The sequence below is a fragment of the Gekko japonicus genome, unplaced genomic scaffold (assembly GCF_001447785.1).
Source record: "Gekko japonicus isolate JY-2015 unplaced genomic scaffold, Gekko_japonicus_V1.1 scaffold2242, whole genome shotgun sequence".
Classification (NCBI taxonomy): domain Eukaryota; kingdom Metazoa; phylum Chordata; class Lepidosauria; order Squamata; family Gekkonidae; genus Gekko; species Gekko japonicus.
In genome coordinates this window covers 67,391-86,896 of record NW_015175430.1, presented here as the reverse complement: position 1 = coordinate 86,896, position 19,506 = coordinate 67,391, and the positions used below count along the sequence as shown (strand labels likewise).

The following is a 19,506-nucleotide window of genomic DNA, read 5'->3' as shown; positions in this document are numbered from 1 at the left end:
TAGCATATGCCACACCCCCTGACATCACCGGAAGTGTGTCCTCCCCACAGCCGGTGGCGACCTCCAGCGGGCACCAGCAGGGAGCTCCAGGCCCCGCCCTCCCGCACCTCACCCGGGGGGATGGCGTCCCCCCGCGTCCCCCCCCCAAATGACCCCTGCCAGAGAGCCCTTGGCTGAAATCCCCACTCTGCCATGATACTGATTTGACAGTCTTGGCTATTTCAGAGGGATAGCAGTACTGCAAAACAAAACAGAAGTCCATTGAGGCCTTAAAGATTATCACTATTTATTCCAGCATCAGCCTTCATGAGTCAGAGCTCACTTCCTCAGATTAAAAAACTCATGCTGGGAAAATGTTGTTTGTCTTTAAGATGCCATTGGACTTCTGTTGAATAGTGATAACATCTTGCAGCCTAATCTACTCAGAGGATTTGTTATGAGGAACTGGAGAGACCATGTATGTCATCTTGAGCTCTGTGGAGGAAAGACACGATTAAAAAATAAGAGGGAATGGCTCTTCTAAGACGGTAAAAAGGAAAGGGGAGACACCTCTGACAACTGGAAATAAATTTTTAAAATATATTTTTTCACTTTGTGTACATGTAATCCTACTGACTGGTTTGTATTTTACTTTTGTTATTAAAGATGTGTGTTTATGTATATTCTCTCCTTCTATTATGACTGATAGAAACTGTAAATTTTATATTTCTTTTGGTGGAATGTGGAAACGTATATAGTACTTTGGTTGTAGTTGCTGATTTTCTGTTTCTTACAGATTAACAAGACTGAATGTTTATTATGCAAAGTAGTTTTTGAAGAAAATATCAAAATGGAACAATAAGCCTCTGAACCATTAGTTTCTACTGTGTTTATACTGTTTACACATTGGCTATGATCAGACGTGTAGTTTAATCCGTTGCCATTGCTGTACCCTTATGGATTTAAAATGCACGATCAGACAGAAACATCTATCTGTTGTGCCCCAGTTGTCTGTGTCCTACCCCCCCCACACACACACACACACTGTGTGTTTATTTGATACCTGTGAAAGTCTGGCCCTTTTTGGCTGAGCTGGTTTCAAACTGGACTTCCTGTTGTCTGATCACTCTGTTGTGCACCCAAGCTGTCAGGCAGGTCTGACTGGTCTCTTTTCAGCTGCCACTTTTTTTACTAGTTAGAAAAGTGTGCTCAACTGCATGTCCACACCTCTCTCTCTCCGCCCCCAAGGGGCTGCTCTAAACTTTGTTTTCTTCATAAATACTTTCAAATAAAAACTCCCCTGTACTTCTGCTTTTTCCTGTGCTTTGGGGAAGGGGTAAATTGAAAAGTTTAGAGAGGGAGACTATACGTCCCAGCAGGTTGATCAGCACTTGTGTGCATGCCCAGTGGACTAACTTTTTAAAAAATGGCCAATGGCCCCATGAATTACATATCCCAGGAGGCATAGCAGTGCATGTTCAAGGGAGAAACTATTTTAAAAAATGGCCAACAGCAACACTCCTTGGTTGCTGGGTTTGATATGCATCTGATCGCTCAAGAACGGGGCAAGAGTGCTTTGAAGAGTGCTTAGAAGGATCAGTATTCTCTGTTCCAAAATACTCTGGATCAATTAGAGGTGGAGCAACAGCAAATTAAAATACACGTCTGACAGCACCCATTGACTGTTTTGGACTGCTATGTTTTCTTTTCCGGGAGTTTTCATAGTAGTTATCTTATATTTACAAAAGGACTGTCCTTGTCTTTTTGCTGTTATCAATACAAATGGTATTGTGCCTTTTTGTAATGTCCTCTAAAATGGTGCCAGCCATCCACTATATTGTGCGAAGCATAATTTTAAAAAAAATTAACTGCTCTCTGATTTAGTTGATAAAAAATTAGCTGACTAAACATTAAGATCCTAGTAAAAAGTATTTTTAAAAAATATACCACTGCAAAATAATCCCACCCCAAGACTAAAAAGCAGCTATAGAATACTAAATTTCTGAAGTCTGTTAGTTTTAATTTCTGTGTTAAAATGTAATCTGGAAATCCTTATCTGATAATTATACAAAAAAAGTCTCTTTTTTTAATACAAGCAAGTTTACAGATTTTATGGAGGCAATATAGGCAAACAACTTCAGATAATAACCAGTGCCAAAATTGATTTTCATCTAGGATTGGGGTTTTCCCCTTTAATAAGCTCTCATTAAAGATTGGGAAAGTCTCCTCTCATTCAGAAGGCCCTAAAGGATCATGTTTTCTTTTGTTTCTATGCAGAGTACACTGTAAACACATACAACCAAAGTTCTCTAAGCTGGCCTCAAGTGGAGTGCTTCAAGCAGTTGCTACAAGACATATGGCTATGCCCTGATTAGTGCAGGAGATGGGATACCACCTTAAGATGGCCTTATCAATAACCTGTTGGAGCCCTGTACCATGCTGACAGATGGTGCAATAAATATGAAGAAACATACTGTTTTCAGGGTATGTGCCTTCAGTTTATGGACTTTGATTAATATACTATTTCCTTTTTAAAAATAATAAGAACTGTCCTTCTGCCTGGTTCAGAAGGAGAACAGGCAATGCCAGCCAAACATCTTTTTTGTTTTTTAAACAACTGTATTTTTTCATTGCAAGATAACTGCTTCACTCAGACCTTCCTGGTTTGTTTAATGAAGACTGAGACAAGAACTCCTGTTCCCAGCGATCACTGATGTAGGAAATTTTGTCACTGAAGTTGTACCTGATGGTGGCCAATGGTAAGAACCTTTTTCAGAAGCCACCCTTGCAACAACAAAAAAGGGTCTGCAGGAATACACACTGAACTGCCACTGAAGAAGCTCCAGTGTTCATTTCTTGATGGCTCCAGATTGAGTTCCCAGATCCCATCAGATTCTGGGATAGTATGCTGTTTTATTTGGATTATTTCAGACTAGAAGTTGGAGACCCCTTAATTACAGTATTCTCTCCCTGCCATAGTTTTTCCTATACTATATATGCAGATGTTTGTTATAATAACATAATTCAGAGGATAATTCAAATGAATCATAACCGCTAGTGTTCTCTGGTGTCCATTTACCTGCTGGCTGAAGTTAGTGCAGCTAGCCTTTGAAGTAGTATAAAGAATGTATTAACACAGAGAGATCATATCAAGAATATTCCCAGTGCTTCCGGCATGTACAGTGCGAGTGGGCAGCATAGCATTTGCCTGTGTGCCTCCTCCGTGTTCTTTTAAATGCTGTTTCCAGAGATTACACATTTCCCCTACCTAATTAGACCTCCCAGTGTCCAGCTTAGCAGAAAGGGTCTTTAAACTGCCTGCATTTGCTGACTGCATGGGACTGGAGACCGAGAAAGCTATTTTCCAAAAGGGGCTTAGGGCAGGCATGCCATTGAAGCTGCTGAAAGTCACCATCTGATTTACAAGACTGGATCTTCCGGCTACTTGAGCCTGACGCTGAGAGAGGCCTGTCTGATTGTTTCTTTTTCAGGAAGTGGTGAGTCAAGGTTTCTGTAGCTCAAGCTGGACAAAAAAGAAAAAAAGGTACATGGAGTAAACGGGATCAATAAGCCTGCAAAGGCGGACAAGAAGGGATCTCACAATAGCCAGTGTAGTGTAGCTGCTGGTGTTGGAGGAAATCATTCAGTCATGAAGCTCACTTGGGCCAGTCATTCTCTCTTATGTTGTGATCATAAAATGCGGAAGGGGAGAACCATGAATGATGACCTGAGCTCCTGGTATGAAAGGTGGGATCAAAATGCAATTGTTATTCTCCTGGATCGAGGAAGGGCCAATCAGTGCTTCATGGGGGGGAAACTAAGAGTTACATCCGAGAATGCATAAAAGACGTAGCTCTCCAGGGCATTCACTTCTGCAAACCTTATAAACTGCTATGTAATTTTTGAAATGACCATCAGAGAGAGAAACTAAACTGTGCAGAAGCCAAACTACATAGAAAACAGTATGCGTGAAGTGGTTCGGCTGACCACATTTTAAGGTGGCATCAACCAGCAGTGTAGTCAAAACCATCCAAATCCAGATGGGATCCACTGTAGACAAACTGCTTCACATGTTGTTCATGCTCCATACAGGTTGGGATCTTGTGGTTCTACAAGTCAGCTACCTATCAACACTTTATTGCTGAGATGAGGAAGGGTCACCCTGTTCTTCTTGCTGCTGAACTTACCAGGCAAGGAATTCCACTACAGATAACACTTACATGGTTCTGAGAGGCAGAGATAGCCAAGATCTTCTGTCTCATGGTCTTTCAGTTCAACAGGTCTCTCTTTGATGTGGTCATCACATTCCACTACAACAATTAACTGCAAAAGAGACAAGGTACAAAAAAGATAAGATTAAGGTTATGATTCAGCGCAAGTTAGTGAAGGGATAATTTAATGTGATGTATAAGGATTGTGTTTGTATTTATGCTTTGTTATGGCCAATGGCTAATACAATAAACTTGATGATGACAAGGTACAAAGGCCTAGTGAGAGCCAGAGTCATATCTACTTAAAGGCTATATGTGCAGGATTTACTGAAACGTATGGAAGTTGCATAACTAACAGACTAATCCGGAACAGAGTTTTGCTCTTCTACATCTATTGAAGTTAATGGGCTTAGATCACCTTGGATTCCTACTAGCAACCGTTACAAAGAGACTTGCACAACAGCCTCAAGCTATACTAAGTTTACAGCATGCCCTCAAACACCTCCAGTTGCAGAAGGCCCATATTGTAAAACTCATATGAACAGTGCTGTACAAACATTTCCCTCTTTCCTACTGAGTTTCTTCAACATTAAAAGAACTTCTCAAGCCCTGATTTCTATGCCTCAACCTGCAGAGGGGAGGTGGCTGGTGGCTGGTGACTAAAGACGGGGCTTTTTCAGTGGCAGCACCTTGCCTTTGGAATGCCCTCCCCATTGAGACTCACCTGGCACCCCTTTTCCTTTAGGCATCGGGCCAAAACATTTCATTTTACCCAGCCTTCTTTCCATCATTTTTAGCTGTGCCTCTATCCTGAGGACTGTTTTATGACTATTATTGTAGGCTGCTCATCATTTGCTTCATATAATTTTTATGCCTTTCATTCTTTTCAATGGCTTCTTGGATGGTTTTGGTGCTTTTTGCTCCCTTTTTTAAGGTGTTGGTATATTGATTATACCAATTTCCACCAATTCCTCCCTCAGGACTTGGGAAAGCCCCCTCAAACAGGTGCCAGTACTCATTGCCAGTGAGTACCATCACAAAAGAATCCCTGGAGGACTTGCATACCCCTGAACTGGTGGGTCATCTAGTTCCAATTCTCCTTTTTTCTGACAATGCTGTTCTACTTTCTCCCTCAGCAGTGGGTATGTGGCGGGTCTTAGCAACCTTTTCACTCTGCTGTGCTGCCAAATTTCTCCAATAAATTCTCATAAATCCGAAGTGATGATTTTTTTTTCTAAATCTAAACAGCACCATCCATTGTCCTGGCCCCTTGATAATCATTAGCTCAAGCAGGACTACTCATTTAATTACCTACATGTAGTGTTCCATGCCTCTCTCTAATGGATTCCATATCTTAGCAAAAACTAGGTCCAACATGGCAGCTGTCCAAAAGATTTGTCTTCTTTCTTGGTGGACAACATCTTCCATCAGCTTTACAGGTGTTTCAGGCAAAAATTACAGCCCAACTCTCATGGGAGTCCCCATCTGGATCTAAGCTTTGGGGTCCAATATGGAAAATATCCAACCATCTTTTCTTCAAGCACTGTTTGGTAATCCCAGATCTATGTCATCAACAGTTCCTTGATTAGAAGCTGGTACAAAAAGCAGGTAGAGAAAGAGGTACTTTTCTCCCTTTCTCACAATACAAGAACTCGTGGGCACTCCATGTAATTGCTGAGCGGTCGGGTTAGAACGGATAAAAGGAAGTACTTCTTCACCCAAAGAGTGATTAACACATGGCATTCACTGCCACAGGAAGTGGTGGCGGCTACAAGCATGGACGGCTTCAAAAGGGAATTAGATAAGCATATGGAGCAGAGGTCCATCAGTGGCTATTAGCCACAAGGTATAGATAGGGACTCCGGGGCAAGTGATGCTCTGTCATCTTGGTGCTTGGGGGGATCAACAGTGGGAGGGCTTCTAATGTCCTGGCCCCACTGATGGACCTCCTGATGGCACTGGTATTTCTGGCCACTGTGTGACAGAGTGTTGGACTAGATGGGCCTTTGGCCTGATCCAACATTGGCATCTCTTATGTTCTTATGTTCTTAAAACAGCTCACCACTACTGCTTGGTTTGCTGCCATAAAATTCAGATTAGTTTTACATCTCTCAGAATCTCTTCTGCCGCTTTTGCTCTGGTTGTGCTCTGATTCTTTCGTTAGTGCTTGGAGCCAGCTGTTGGACTCCAAAATTGCATAACTAGGTTTTTCTATTCCAGGCTTGAATGAGCGAGGGCTTATTAAAGCTTGTATTTTGATTTTTTAAAAAAAATGTTGAATTACTCAAAGGGGAATATCTTATAACAAATGCCAAACAAATTTGCTCTCTATTGCATTTGGGCTTTATGGACTCAACATCTTTGCCAAAAAAATAAGTATCTTCACTTTCTTAGTGTTCCCTCATACCACTATTTTTTCTCCTTGGCCTATTTTAATACACTACCAATTTTAGACCTTTCCAACCTTTAGGCCTTTTCAATTTTAGGTTTTCCAACACCCCACATGGCCAAAGGATTTGTCCATGTGGGCTTCAGGTCCCTGAAACCATAACATGCTTTTTCTTATCATGCCATTTCCTATGGTAGTTCAAGAGCTCTCCTAATAACCCCATTTCTTGTAACAGTCTCCAACTATTCAGATGATTATCACATACTGTTCTCTCCTGTCTGTGAATGAAATTTGCACGATTTTGGCTATTGCCAAATATATTTCAGCTACTCTTAAAATTCAAACAATCACAATTAATTCAGTTGTCAGGATAATCAAGAAGCAAGTCTGTTGACTTTTCAATGAATTTTAATTTAGCCTGTTTTTTTAAATGAGAGCCAGTTTGGTGTAGTGGTTAAGTGCGCGGGCTCTAATCTGGGAGAAACGGGTTTGATTCCCCACTCCTCCACTTGCACCTGGCTGGATGACCTTGGGCTAGCCGTAGTTCTGATAAGAGCTGTTCTTGAAAAAGAGGAGTTTCTGTCAAGAGCTCTCTCAGCCCCACCTACCTCACAGGGTACCTGTTGTGAGGAGGGGGAGGGAAAGGAGTTTGTAAGCCGCTCTGAGACACCTTTGGGTAGTGAAGGGCAGGGTATAAATCCAGTCTCTTCTCTTCTTCTCTTCTCTTTTAAAATTTGTGCATTTCCCTTCTTTTAAATTCAGGAATAATATTTTTTCCTTCATATATTAACTTTTTATTTTTGACCTAAAAGTTAATGTGCAACATTGACTTTCTAGACTAAAATAATGGCTTGTTTGATTTGATTGTATTGTTTTAGCTGCAAGCTACCTCTGGAGAGGTGATACATACATTTTCTAAATAAATTAACATATCCTCCTTTCTTTCACCTTAGAATTTCACAGTTTTGGATTCTATCAGCTGCAACTAGTCACTTCACAAAACACATCTGTACAACATCAGGCAAAGCGAATGCCCATGACAGAACCAACAATGAACACGCATACCACAACAGATTAGGCTAAATTTGATTTATTGTCTCAGTCCACTATTTAGATATTTAATTAACCTCTGTACTCAATGAAAATTATGTTAGCAGCTGGGATTAACTGTAGCAACAGCTGATGCAGCCTCATCAGTTCCACATGGGTGTGAATGCACAAGCTGACTGCGGTTCTAACACACACTTCTCCTTTGAGGAACTCTATAGGCATTTACAAATGATGCATTCCACCTATTGCCCAGCAAACTGCAAACAATGCAAAGGCAGCTTTACCCTGACAGGGAAAGGTACACAGTTGGGTCCCCTGTGAAACATAATGAGTCGCATAAGGAGATCTCAGTTGGGTCATTTCTCATTCCCTGTGCTGCATTCCTTAGCTGCCCAAATAAACAAAGCTATCCCTGATACAAAGGCATTCCCACCTCCTCAGATCCAAAGATCCCCTGGCAGTATGCAGAACACTTGGACTGCAATTCTACCCCTTGCCATGCATGCAAAAGCCTCCTGACCCGGATGGGAGCAAGCAGGCATAACTGGTTGCAGGACTGCAGCCTGGGTCTCTAGGGAACGAAGCCCCGTTTCCATCCCCACTGGGAGAACCAGTCACTGATATCCCATGTCATTACGTTGGTATTCCCTAATTTAGAACACATCCCTCCAACTGTTGTGTTCAGAGCTAACAATAACACCATCTCCTGCTTGCAACACATTCGGGCAGCTGTGAACTCGGAAGGATAGCATAGCAGTGAGGTAAGAGGAACTGGGCTCCGTAGCAAAGTGCTTGATGACCCCAGTGGTTATTTAATATACTAAAGATGTGAATTATGTGCCTGATAATCTCAAGTGGATCCCTAATGTCCTTTGATCCTTCCCACTTCTCTCACCACTTCACATTTCTATGGAATTACCAATGGATCGTTGCTTGTGGGCTTCGTGTTCTCCCTGTCAGCGCCGCCGCTGCCTCTGGCATCTTTCATTACTTCTGCACAGGGATCCTTCTTGCAAAACCTCTGCTGTCGACTGTGAAAGAAAAAGCTCACAGAGATAAAATGCCCTCTGGAGGAAGGGACACTGCCCAGGCAATTCGGTGCAAAGGCCTTATTTGTTTTGACAGCTGAACTCTGCTTCACCGTTACAAAACTGAAATCACAGAGGAGGCCCCATCCTGTTCCAGGCAGCAGTGCCCAAGCAGTACAGTAAAGCTCTGCTGAGCCATACATGAAGGAGTAGCAAGGATTCTCATGAGGTTATGAGGCGGTGAACACTAGGCCACGTCACACTAAAAAACACTACTAGCTGAACAGCTTACAAGTACGACCGTGAGTGGAACTGTGCCCTTGGAAGTCCATCGAAGTCAACGGGCTTAGAAGGGGATAACTTGGGTCAGGACTGCACAGTTAGGAAAGCACCTATTTTTCAAATGTGCCGTGCTCAGACTGACAGTTACATGTTAGTCATACCTCTTGCGCACCTATGCCCAGTTACAGAAGTCACAGCATGTCTGTCTGGAGGTACAAGGGATGAGGAGGAGGATGCTGTTCTCGTTTTTAATTAATAATTCATCTTCTTAAAAAAGGCGGGCTATAGGTGCTCCGGAATAAATCGAATACTTTGCATTTATATAGGACCTTCAGTGTTCAAAGTGGTTCATGTACATTGGCACAGTAGGACAGCCCTGAAAGTTAGCTGACTATTATAAAAACATTGCAGATGGGGGGGGGGTGTGGAAGCTGAGAGAATGCAGCTTGCCTAAGACACCACAAACTTTAGCTCACCTATTTTACCGCTATTCCGGTGGTGTAAAGCGCCCTCGTGCCACAGCAGACTTAGAGTAACCCTGTGGGGTTTTCAAGGCAAGAGATGTCCAGAGGTGGTTTGCCACTGCCTGCCTCTGCATAGTGACCCTGGAATTCCTTGGTGGTCTCTTATCCAAATACTAGCCAGGGTGACCTTGCTTAGCTTCAAAGATCTAAAAAGATCAGACTAGCCTGGGCCCACGGGTCAGGGCACCACTATACTATGCCAATAAAAAAGTTCAAAACCAGAGACCTCTCTGCTCTAATAACTACCCATGGCATTGACTTGTGAAATATGGTATGTCCTTCCTTCATCTGGGCCCCAGTCCAAGGAAGACTAAGTCATGACTACAGAAGGGTGACCTGGTAAATTCAAAGTAATGTGAAGCCTAATCCCATAAATGTTTACAGAAGGCCAGACTGCTGGTTTCAGTGAGGCACACCCTCAAATAATTGTGCATAGAATTAAGTGTGATTTGCTCTCTCTGGATTAGCACCATTTGGTTTACTTCCATTGCTCCTGTCCCTCAGCCTAGATACACAAAGGTGCTCCATCTGAATTAAAGTAGAACTGATTTATTTTATAGTGTTGCTTGTAAGGATGATCAAGATGATGTGTGTGAATTACTGTGGACAAGCAGAAAACATTATATAATTATTATTACTTTTTAAACATATTTATTAACTTCAATGACACAGAGGTTTACCCTTCCACACTCTACATGATAAATGTTCTGAACAAGTAAATATAGTTAAGGGGAGGAAGGAGAGATTGAAGGAGGTCTTATAAAAAGCCTCATGGCAGCAGCTTGTTAGTTTTTTTCCCCTTTAATTCCTGCAAGCCTCACATTAAAGGGCAATATGAGTTTATGTTTTATGGATGAAGAGAAGGTCTTTTACTGACCTGCTCATGGAACTTAATCAATATGTCTTAAAATATAGCCAAGTAGGAGTAAAAATGAAATAGCAACTCTAATCCAAATATTGGTTTCTGGGCTCCTGTTAAAGGGGGATTTAGATCAGTGGTTTCATCTTGATGGTGTGGGGCTACTAATAGCTGTAGTACAAACCTAGCCAAGCATGTAATTGAAAACTTGCTTTCAGAATAAACAGCTCTATTGATCAAAACCATTTGGAAAAGGAGGAAAGTAAATCAGGGCAAAACTATGACTCTTTTTTAAACGTTTGGGTTTTAAATGGGAATAGGTCGTCACAAAAAAAAATAAATCAATAAGAGTCCGTGAATCAAGGAGCCCTAATTATAGAAGCCACCAATAGTTCCCGTGTTGCTAACATGATCACTTTAATGCGAGATTTGAAAGCTCTGTCCCCTGTATTTTCCCTGTAAGTTCACTTGGGAAGTGGGAGAAGAACAAGCATCTGCAATTGACTTTAAATGGGGAGTTCCAAACCATATGACAGAATCCATGAACTACAACTTCAGCATTTCCAGATATCAAATCTGTAGGTAACCACAACGATCTGTTACCAAAATGCAGAACAGTGACATGACCAATTAAATGTCACCAAATTGTGACCAAGCTTTTGATATCCCCTGAGTTCTTCAAAAGGTGGCTTTTTAACAGATGATCAGAACTCCCTACAATTTTTGTCACTCCTGAGAAATTTAACTGTACAAGTGGAGAAAACTACTTCTACCTAATAACAGGACTTTGCTTATGGAGAGTCCATACCCCACTAGATAACTCTACTCAGTTTGGCTTCTATTGTGTCTAGCTAAAATCCATCTCCAGTTTTGTTAACAGAAATACTACTACATCTGCAATCAACCTTACAAAAGATTGGTGTGTTCTGGTTAGCACACGAGAAAGGCCCAAATTACTGATAGTTGTATGTTTTCTAAAGGACAGCTGCCATTCCTTTGAAGTTTGATACAGTTGAGTTGTGGGTTGTTGTTTTTTTTGCAAGTGGTAAAACTTAAAACTAAATCTGCATAATCCAGTGTTTTCTCTGAGGACCACTGAAATCTACAATTGTCTGGATTTTCCCATCATGCCTAGCAACATCATTTTCTACACCACCACCCACTTTTTGGTTTTGATTAACAGCACCACCCTATTGTTGATTTCTGAATATTTACCAACACGCAGTCTAAATACTGCACATGCCATAAATTGGGAAGGAACAACTGGAAGCCCAATCTGTCCTCAAGATGCTTTCCATCTGGCCCCTGGCACAGCCCTTTATTCCAAGGACCTTCCCCCACACCCATCAGCCAGTTTTTAAGCGCTCTTTGCCAGTTAGAAACTTGGAATGAGAAGCTGACATGCTTTTTAAGGAAAGAGATCTGCCAAAGTAGGTTTTGCCAACATAAAATTTAAAAAAAAAAGGAAATTAAAAAAAAATTGGTACCTGGGAAAAGCCTGAAGCTGACATCCCAGACTGGTGAAGCCGGGCAGATGGAGGATCGAGGAACTGAGCCCAGTGGTTTTTCTGGCAGATTTCAGCTCCAAGCCCAGCAGATTCTGGTGGGTCTGGGGTTGAGCCCAGTACAAAAACTCACAGCTGAAACTGAGTACTGTAGCTCTGACTTTCACACATCAAGGGGAATACATTGCCTTGGAGTCTAATTTAGAAACATAGACTGGTGCCTCTGTATTCCAAGGGATACATACTCTTGTGTACATTTTGTGCTACATGTACCTAGAAAAGTATACACTGATCCAATGATCCGAGGGTGCATCTGAAATGCTGTGATGATGCCATCATTCATACGAGAGCTTTTTATATTATCAATAACATGCTGGGGAGGGCACAGTTATTTACAATCAAAAGGGAAGGATTGTAGCTGAGTAGTAGAGCATCCGCTTGAGGTGCAGAAGGCCCCAAGTTCTATCCCCAGCATGTCCAGTTAAAAGATCTGGCAGGAGATGATGTGAAAGACCTCAACCTGAAACCCCAGAGATCCGCTGCCAGTTTGAGGAGACAATACTGACTTTGATGGAACAAGGGTCTGATTCGGTATAAGGCAGTTTCATGTGTTCATGTGAAATCTATCATGAGAGTTCATGGGGGAGGGAGCTCTAGAGAACATACTGGAATTCATCATTCCAAGGTAAATTATCTGGCACCGACACACCCTCCCGGCATGATTATAGTAAATGACAAGCAAAATACATTTTTAAAAGCGGCCGTAGAAATAACAAAAATCTCAAACACAGAAACTCAGATATGCTTTTCAGGCAGTTCTACCTGTAGCAGTAGACAGCTCCAGCTCCAAAGAGAAGGACCAGGAGTAACAGAGCCGAGCTAAAAGCAGTCGTGAGATTCCGCTTCTTGGTTTGCTTCACATGTTGCTGTTCCCACCACTCCAAGTCGCTGAACTGACAGCGCTCTCCCAAGTAGCCTTTTGCACAGCTGTCAAAAAACAAGTGAAGCGAATACTGTAGCCAATAATGGAAAGAACAAATGTCACCATGTTGGCATGACTTCATCCACTGTAATCCTTAGGAAACTGTCATATTTGGGATCATCCAGAACCATGAAGAACACTTGCTTCGATAGGAAGTGAAAACTTACTGGACTAAAGCTGTGCAAGTTATTTGGGGGTTTACAATAATTTGGATTTTTTAAAGATTGGTTTTGATTGGGCTGAAATTCTTATTTTAGGGTGGATTTAAAAAAAATTCAGAATCTTTCCCAGCATGTTGTGCACAACTTGCCCACAATAGATAGAGATTCTCAATTCAGCATTGTGTTAGACTTGGCATTTAATAATAAACAAATCATTTTTAACTCTCTGTATGAAAATATATTTCATTTACAGGTTTTTTAAAAAAATATTTGCAAGTTTATTTAATAAAGAGCATTTATTCAGTTCTCTAAATGAAAACATCATATTTTATTTATTTGTAAATTTTATTGGCAAATCTATTTAATGAAGATTTGTTTCATCAAAAATTCTAACCCATTTTTATACTTAATTATTAAAAAATGTCATTCCAGCTCATATGGAATAGAATGACATAACCAAAAGTATTAAGTGAATTTAAGTATTCAGTTCAGCCTTCTTTTGCTGTGCTTATGTGGTTCTTTTGATCAGGGTCAGTAAGCACAGGGTAAGACCTTGGTGTGACCAGTTTTCACCATGCTACATAGGAAAGGCTACAGTCAACTGCAAACTGTGGATAAAAATGAAGCTAGAAGCATTTTAAATTTACTTTTCTGGACAACAGACAAGGGTAAGTTTCAGCAAACTGCGGAAGCGGAACTACTACTCATTGTATTCAGAAGTATAACTACATAATTTTTTTAATCTCCTGGTATGGTTTGTATCATCATTTAATAAACCTGTATGTTGACAACTAAATGCAGGTCATATATTTTGACATACAATGGAGATCCTACATAAGGCATAGTAACCACTTTGTATCTTGAACCCAGAATAGAATGAGTATGCTTTGTTCATGGATGATGAAACACTGCCACCTAGTGTACAATTGTAAAAACAATAACAATAAGGGAAAAGCCACACATTTTAAACATACGCATGTGAATCTGGGTCAGCATATGGAATGGCTTATACCTACAGCATGCAGCAAAAAGGATACAAAGACATACCTATAAAAGTGTTTCATAACAAAGGGGAAATACATAGACCTACATTACACAGAGCCAACCAGGTGTATTGGTTTATGTAGGGCTAGGATCTAAAAATCTGATAGCTGGCTTGATAAGGCAGGTATAATTTTTAAATAAATAAATAAATAAATTTAAAAGCCACATTTTAAAAAATCCTAGATGGGGCAAACCAACGCATTAGATGGGATAAGTGCACTCAGTCACTTTTACCCTCTCTACCAACCTGCTGGCATGGCTTTAAGATAAGGTTTCCCTTGCTTGAAAGCCCTGACTCTGGGGGCAATGCTCATCACCATTTCAAAGCCGAAGAGCCAGCGCTGTCCAAAGACATTTCCGTGGTCATGTGGCCGGCATGACTAAACGCTGAGGCTCATGGAACAGTGTTACCTTCCCACCGAAGCGGTACCTATTTATCTACTTGCAATTTCTTGCTTACGAACTGCTAGGTTGGCAGGAGCTGGAGCCAGAGATGGGAGCTCACTCTGTCATGCAGCATTAGGGTCTCAAACTGCTGAGCTACAGACCTTCCAGTCTGCAGCTCAGCTTCTTAACCTCTAAGCCGCCGCAGCTGCCTGGCTTTAAGATACTATACATTTATTTATTTCCTTCATGTATAAACCACCTTTACCCCAGTGGGGACCCAAATCAGCTTACACTGTTCCCCTCACCTCCATTTTATCCTCACAACAACCCTGTGAGGTAGGTCAGTCTGAGAGTGAATGGCAGGTCCAAGATCACCCAACAAACCTCCATGGCAGAGTGGGAATTCCAACTTGGATTGCCCAGATCCTAGCCTGACACTTTAAACCACTACACTATACTAGTTTTAGGAAATGGAAGGCCATGCATATGTGATTAGGCTGAGTTAAAAATTATCACTAAGCCACCCTGTTGAGTGAGTTCAGTACTTACTGGCATGCATGAACTTGCAGACTGGAAAAATAAACACAGATTCCCTCATGGAGACAGTATGATGATGGGCAGCCAACAGTACCATCTTGTGCAGACAAAGTGGACTCCTCACTGGTTGCTACAGTTGGTTGTATGACAGGTTCTGAAACACAGCATCGAACAAGATTTAAACCAGCTTGGGCAAACATGCAATTTATACTACAACCGAATATGGAATTTTCGTGGTAAATCCACTGGCACTGGTTGACGGAGAAGTGGCAACATCACAGAGCTTTCGCCAGCTGTCAGTCCCAGAATGCTTGTAATCCAGTTTCTAGGAGCAAAGAGGAAGGGGTAGCCCAGCAGGAACGAAAACCTGGCATATAACCTGGAGGCAAGAACTGTGTATATACTACAAGACTGACAAAGCCCTGAGGGGAAATGGCCAAATAACTAGGCAATGAGCCTCAGACAAAAGCAATACAATACACAGAAACTAATCACTGTAACACAACACAGTACAAACTTTCAAGTTCTCCAGAACTCTTCGTCAGGTTGGATTGGGAAGGGGATCTCTCATAAAGTTTGTGTTTGTGATTCTTGGCTGACTTAGGTCCCTTGCACACAGGTTGTTTACCTCAGCTTGTTTTCTATGGGTAGCAGTAGCTTGGGCAAGGGATGACATTTCTGAATTGTATGATGTCTAATACTCTATGCATTGTTTTTGCTGTGTTTCATCTTTCCACAATCATAATCCTATTATGCACTGACCTGGATAGCCCAGGATAGCCCGATCTTGTCAGATCTCGGAAACTAAGCAGGGCTGGCTCTGGCTGGTATTTGGATGGAAGACCTCCAAGGAATACCAGGGTTGTGGTGTGCAGGCAGACAATACCAAACCACCACTGAATATCTCTTGCCTTGAAAAGCCTACAGGGTCACCATAAGTCAGCTGTGACTTGACGGCACTTTCCACCACCAGTCCTATTACATTGCTTATTACATGTCCTACCTTGTTGATTGCATTGACTTACACTGTGTAATCCACTTTGAGTCTCATTGTGAAAGGTGGTCTATAAATAAAATAACATTTTAAAATGGCAGCTGCCAGGGAACAGGCAGGGGAAATGTGGAGAAACCTGCTATGTGGAAACCCCATTGCTACTATGCTGTATCTGCAGACCCAGCAGCCATGGGGAAACCACACAAGCCCACCTCTGAACACTCTAACCATGGTTTAGATCCTATGCAGCATAAGTGGAGCTGCACTGCATAAACAGCAACTTTCTTGCCCCTCCCCCCTCCTGCTGTAGTCTTCTATGAGCCCCCTCCCCATGTTGCCTCCCAGGAAGACAATGGGAAGTAAAATGGGGGACCACAGTGAGAGAGGAGAATTGGGAAAAATTGCTCTCCATCATTTCTGTAAGCAGAGGCATCTAGGGTGAGTGGACAGGGGGGATTAGGATCCAATCCTGTGCTGTTTAGTGTCATTCTACATGCAGACAGATTTATTGATATACTAGGAATAAGACCCGCTGTGGAAATAAATACAACAAGCTTAAAAAGAAGCTCTGGGCAGGTGCCCCGGCCTTGGGCACTCAGCATCAATTTGCTGTGGTGATCTCAGCAGAACATAATGACACAGAGTGCACTGTTTTCTCCAGGAAAACTGATCTCTGTCATCTGAAGAACAGTTGTAATTCTGAGTGATCTCCAGCCCTCACCTGTACATTGGCAACAAATGTTCCCCAGGAGGAAATGGCTGGTTTGGAGGGTGGAGTCTATGGCATTGTATCTGTCTGAGGTTCCACCCCTCTCAAGCCCCACTCTCTCCAGGCTCCACCCCTCAAATCTCCAGGAATTAGCAACCCTATCTCCTTCCTAGCCAACCATAAACGTATTGTTATCTGCCCCTCTGACTTCAGCTTTCTATCTCCTCCCCCCTCCCTGCAGCCTAGGAAAAGTACAGTCTCCACAGTGGGGACCAAAGCAGCTCACATAATTCTACTCTCCCCCTTTTCATCTGCACAACAACCCTGTGAGGTAGGTTAGGCTGGAAGTCTGTGACTGGTCCAAAATCACCCACTCAGCTTCCACAGCAAAAACCTGGGTCTAGCAGACCCTGCTCTGAAGTGCTAACTGCTGCACCACTCTGACTCTCCTAGGGAGGGTGGACTCTATGACATTCTGTTCAGCTGAGGCCTTTCCCCTCCCCAAGCTCTGGCTTCAGTAGACTCCATCACAAAGTCTCCAGGAATTTCCCAACCGGGAGCTTGCAACCCTAGTCAAGCCTGGCTCCAATGAGTTCCCCACAAAGGCCAAAGTAGGCCTGGAAAGGCCTCCTGCCCCTGCCTTTTTACTGACAGAACCAAACTTGGTTGCCTAGCAACAGCCACTGAGGGGAAAGTGAGCTCCACAGCAGTTTTGCTAGTTTATTCAGACAGGGAATGGCCAAGTCGTCAGTGGACGAGGAAGAGGAGAGGAGCCAGCACCCAGCCAATGGCATGCAAGTACTCTTGAGTCATGGTTGACAGCCCAATGGCTGTTGGAGTGCATAGCACAGCCAATGGGAGAGACAGAAAGTGCCAATACACTAGGGGGTTTGATATATATATAGCGTTGCCTCTCTGAGGGTTTTATATAGAGAGAGTTGCTGTGATTTACACATACATTGACATCCATTGCTCCAGGAAACAGTATAAGGGCCAAGAATGCAGCACTGAAGAGTTAAAATATTTATGTAAAGCCTTTACTTCCTACTTTTCTAATACAAATAATGCTCAAGATGGCTTACCAAATCAAGCAACGACTGCTGTTTGGCACGTACATCAGGGGTGGATCACTGGGGGAGAACTTTCCTTTCCTTTGTTCTCTGCCTCAGAACACTTAGAACTTGCATGCATGTTAGCAAGCAAACAAGCAAGATGGAGACTAGTTAGGATGTTGCTATTTTCTTCCATGTAACCTTTCCCTAATTTTTTCTAGTAAACTTTCTTTTTCCTATAAGCTAAACACACACACGTCTGTGTCTGCTTTATTTCCCGCTGTGCGACATTGCTGGGCTAAAAGGATCCAACAGGTTCCCCTGGGGGAAATGGAAGCTTTGAAGGGCGGACTCTATTGCATGGCATCCCTGCTGAGCTCCCTCCCCTTCCCAAACAATTGCTTAAAAATTGCAACACGTGAAATTAAGCAAAACAGCCATATAAGATAAATTCTAAAACAGCCTACAGCGGCAGACAAAAGCAGCAGCCAGCAGTAATAAAACATTCTAACAGATAAACCATTTAGCACCACACACACAAAACACCCAATAAGCATTCATAATAACAAAAACAGCAGTAACAATCTGAGGAAGTCATTAATGCAGAATACAAGAGTCTCAAACCAGAAAGTCTTGACAAGAACGATGGAAGGCCCTCCACTGCATCCCAGCAGAGGAGAAGAAGAAGAAGAAGAAGAAGAAGCAGCAGCAGGAGGAGGAGGAGGAGGAGATTGGATTTATACCCCACCCTTCACTATTTGAAGGAGTCCCAGGGGCCAATACACTAGGGTGTTTTATATATATATAGGGTTGCTGTGATTTACACATACATTGACATCCATTGCTCCAGGAAACAGTATAAGGGCCAAGAATGCAGCACTGAAGAGTTAAAATATTTATGTAAAGCCTTTACTTCCTACTTTTCTAATACAAATAATGCTCAAGATGGCTTACCAAATCAAGCAACGACTGCTGTTTGGCACGTACATCAGGGGTGGATCACTGGGGGAGAACTTTCCTTTCCTTTGTTCTCTGCCTCAGAACACTTAGAACTTGCATGCATGTTAGCAAGCAAACAAGCAAGATGGAGACTAGTTAGGATGTTGCTATTTTCTTCCATGTAACCTTTCCCTAATTTTTTCTAGTAAACTTTCTTTTTCCTATAAGCTAAACACACACACGTCTGTGTCTGCTTTATTTCCCGCTGTGCGACATTGCTGGGCTAAAAGGATCCAACAGGTTCCCCTGGGGGAAATGGAAGCTTTGAAGGGCGGACTCTATTGCATGGCATCCCTGCTGAGCTCCCTCCCCTTCCCAAACTCCAACCTTCCCAGGCTCAGCGCCACAAATCTCCAGGAATTTCTCACATTGGAGTTGGCAACCCTAACACAAAGCATCCTGCTGTTCTTTGACAGAAGGCCCATGTAGAGTGCAGGATGGTAATCCAATGTGCCCAAGTTACCTATGGCTCAGCCAGTCCTTCCAAAGAATGGACTGCAGCTAGTAAGCTCACCTAAAGTTGGTAATATATAGACTCTGAGACTTAAATCATTCATTTGTAAAAAATGATCATTTCTGACGGTAGCCATGTTGGTTTGCGGTAGAACAACAAGATTCAAGTCCAGGAGCACCTCAGAGACCAACAAGATTTTCAGGGTATGAGCTTTTGAGTGTCAAAGCTCCCTTTGCCAGATATCATGTGCTGGTGGACTCAAATCTAGTTGTAGAAGAAGAAGAAGAAGAAGAAGAAGAAGAAGAAGAAGAAGAAGAAGAAGAAGAAGAAGAAGAAGAAGAAGAAGAAGAAGAAGAAGAA

At 42.3% G+C, this 19,506-nt stretch overlaps 1 protein-coding gene across 1 annotated transcript in view; it reads right to left on the bottom strand.

The window, feature by feature from the left end:
• Nucleotides 1-2,655: 2,655 nt before the first annotated feature.
• Nucleotides 2,656-19,506, bottom strand: part of EGF (epidermal growth factor) — a 78,932-nt gene continuing 62,081 nt past the window's right edge. Inside the window, exons 17-21 of the mRNA XM_015425830.1 lie at nucleotides 14,951-15,092; nucleotides 12,650-12,814; nucleotides 8,549-8,660; nucleotides 4,200-4,302; nucleotides 2,656-3,502 (exon numbers count right to left, since the gene is read on the bottom strand). Of these exons, the coding sequence (XP_015281316.1) occupies nucleotides 3,498-3,502; nucleotides 4,200-4,302; nucleotides 8,549-8,660; nucleotides 12,650-12,814; nucleotides 14,951-15,092 (527 nt within the window). The 3' untranslated portion in view covers nucleotides 2,656-3,497. The remainder of the gene's footprint in view (nucleotides 3,503-4,199; nucleotides 4,303-8,548; nucleotides 8,661-12,649; nucleotides 12,815-14,950; nucleotides 15,093-19,506) is intronic.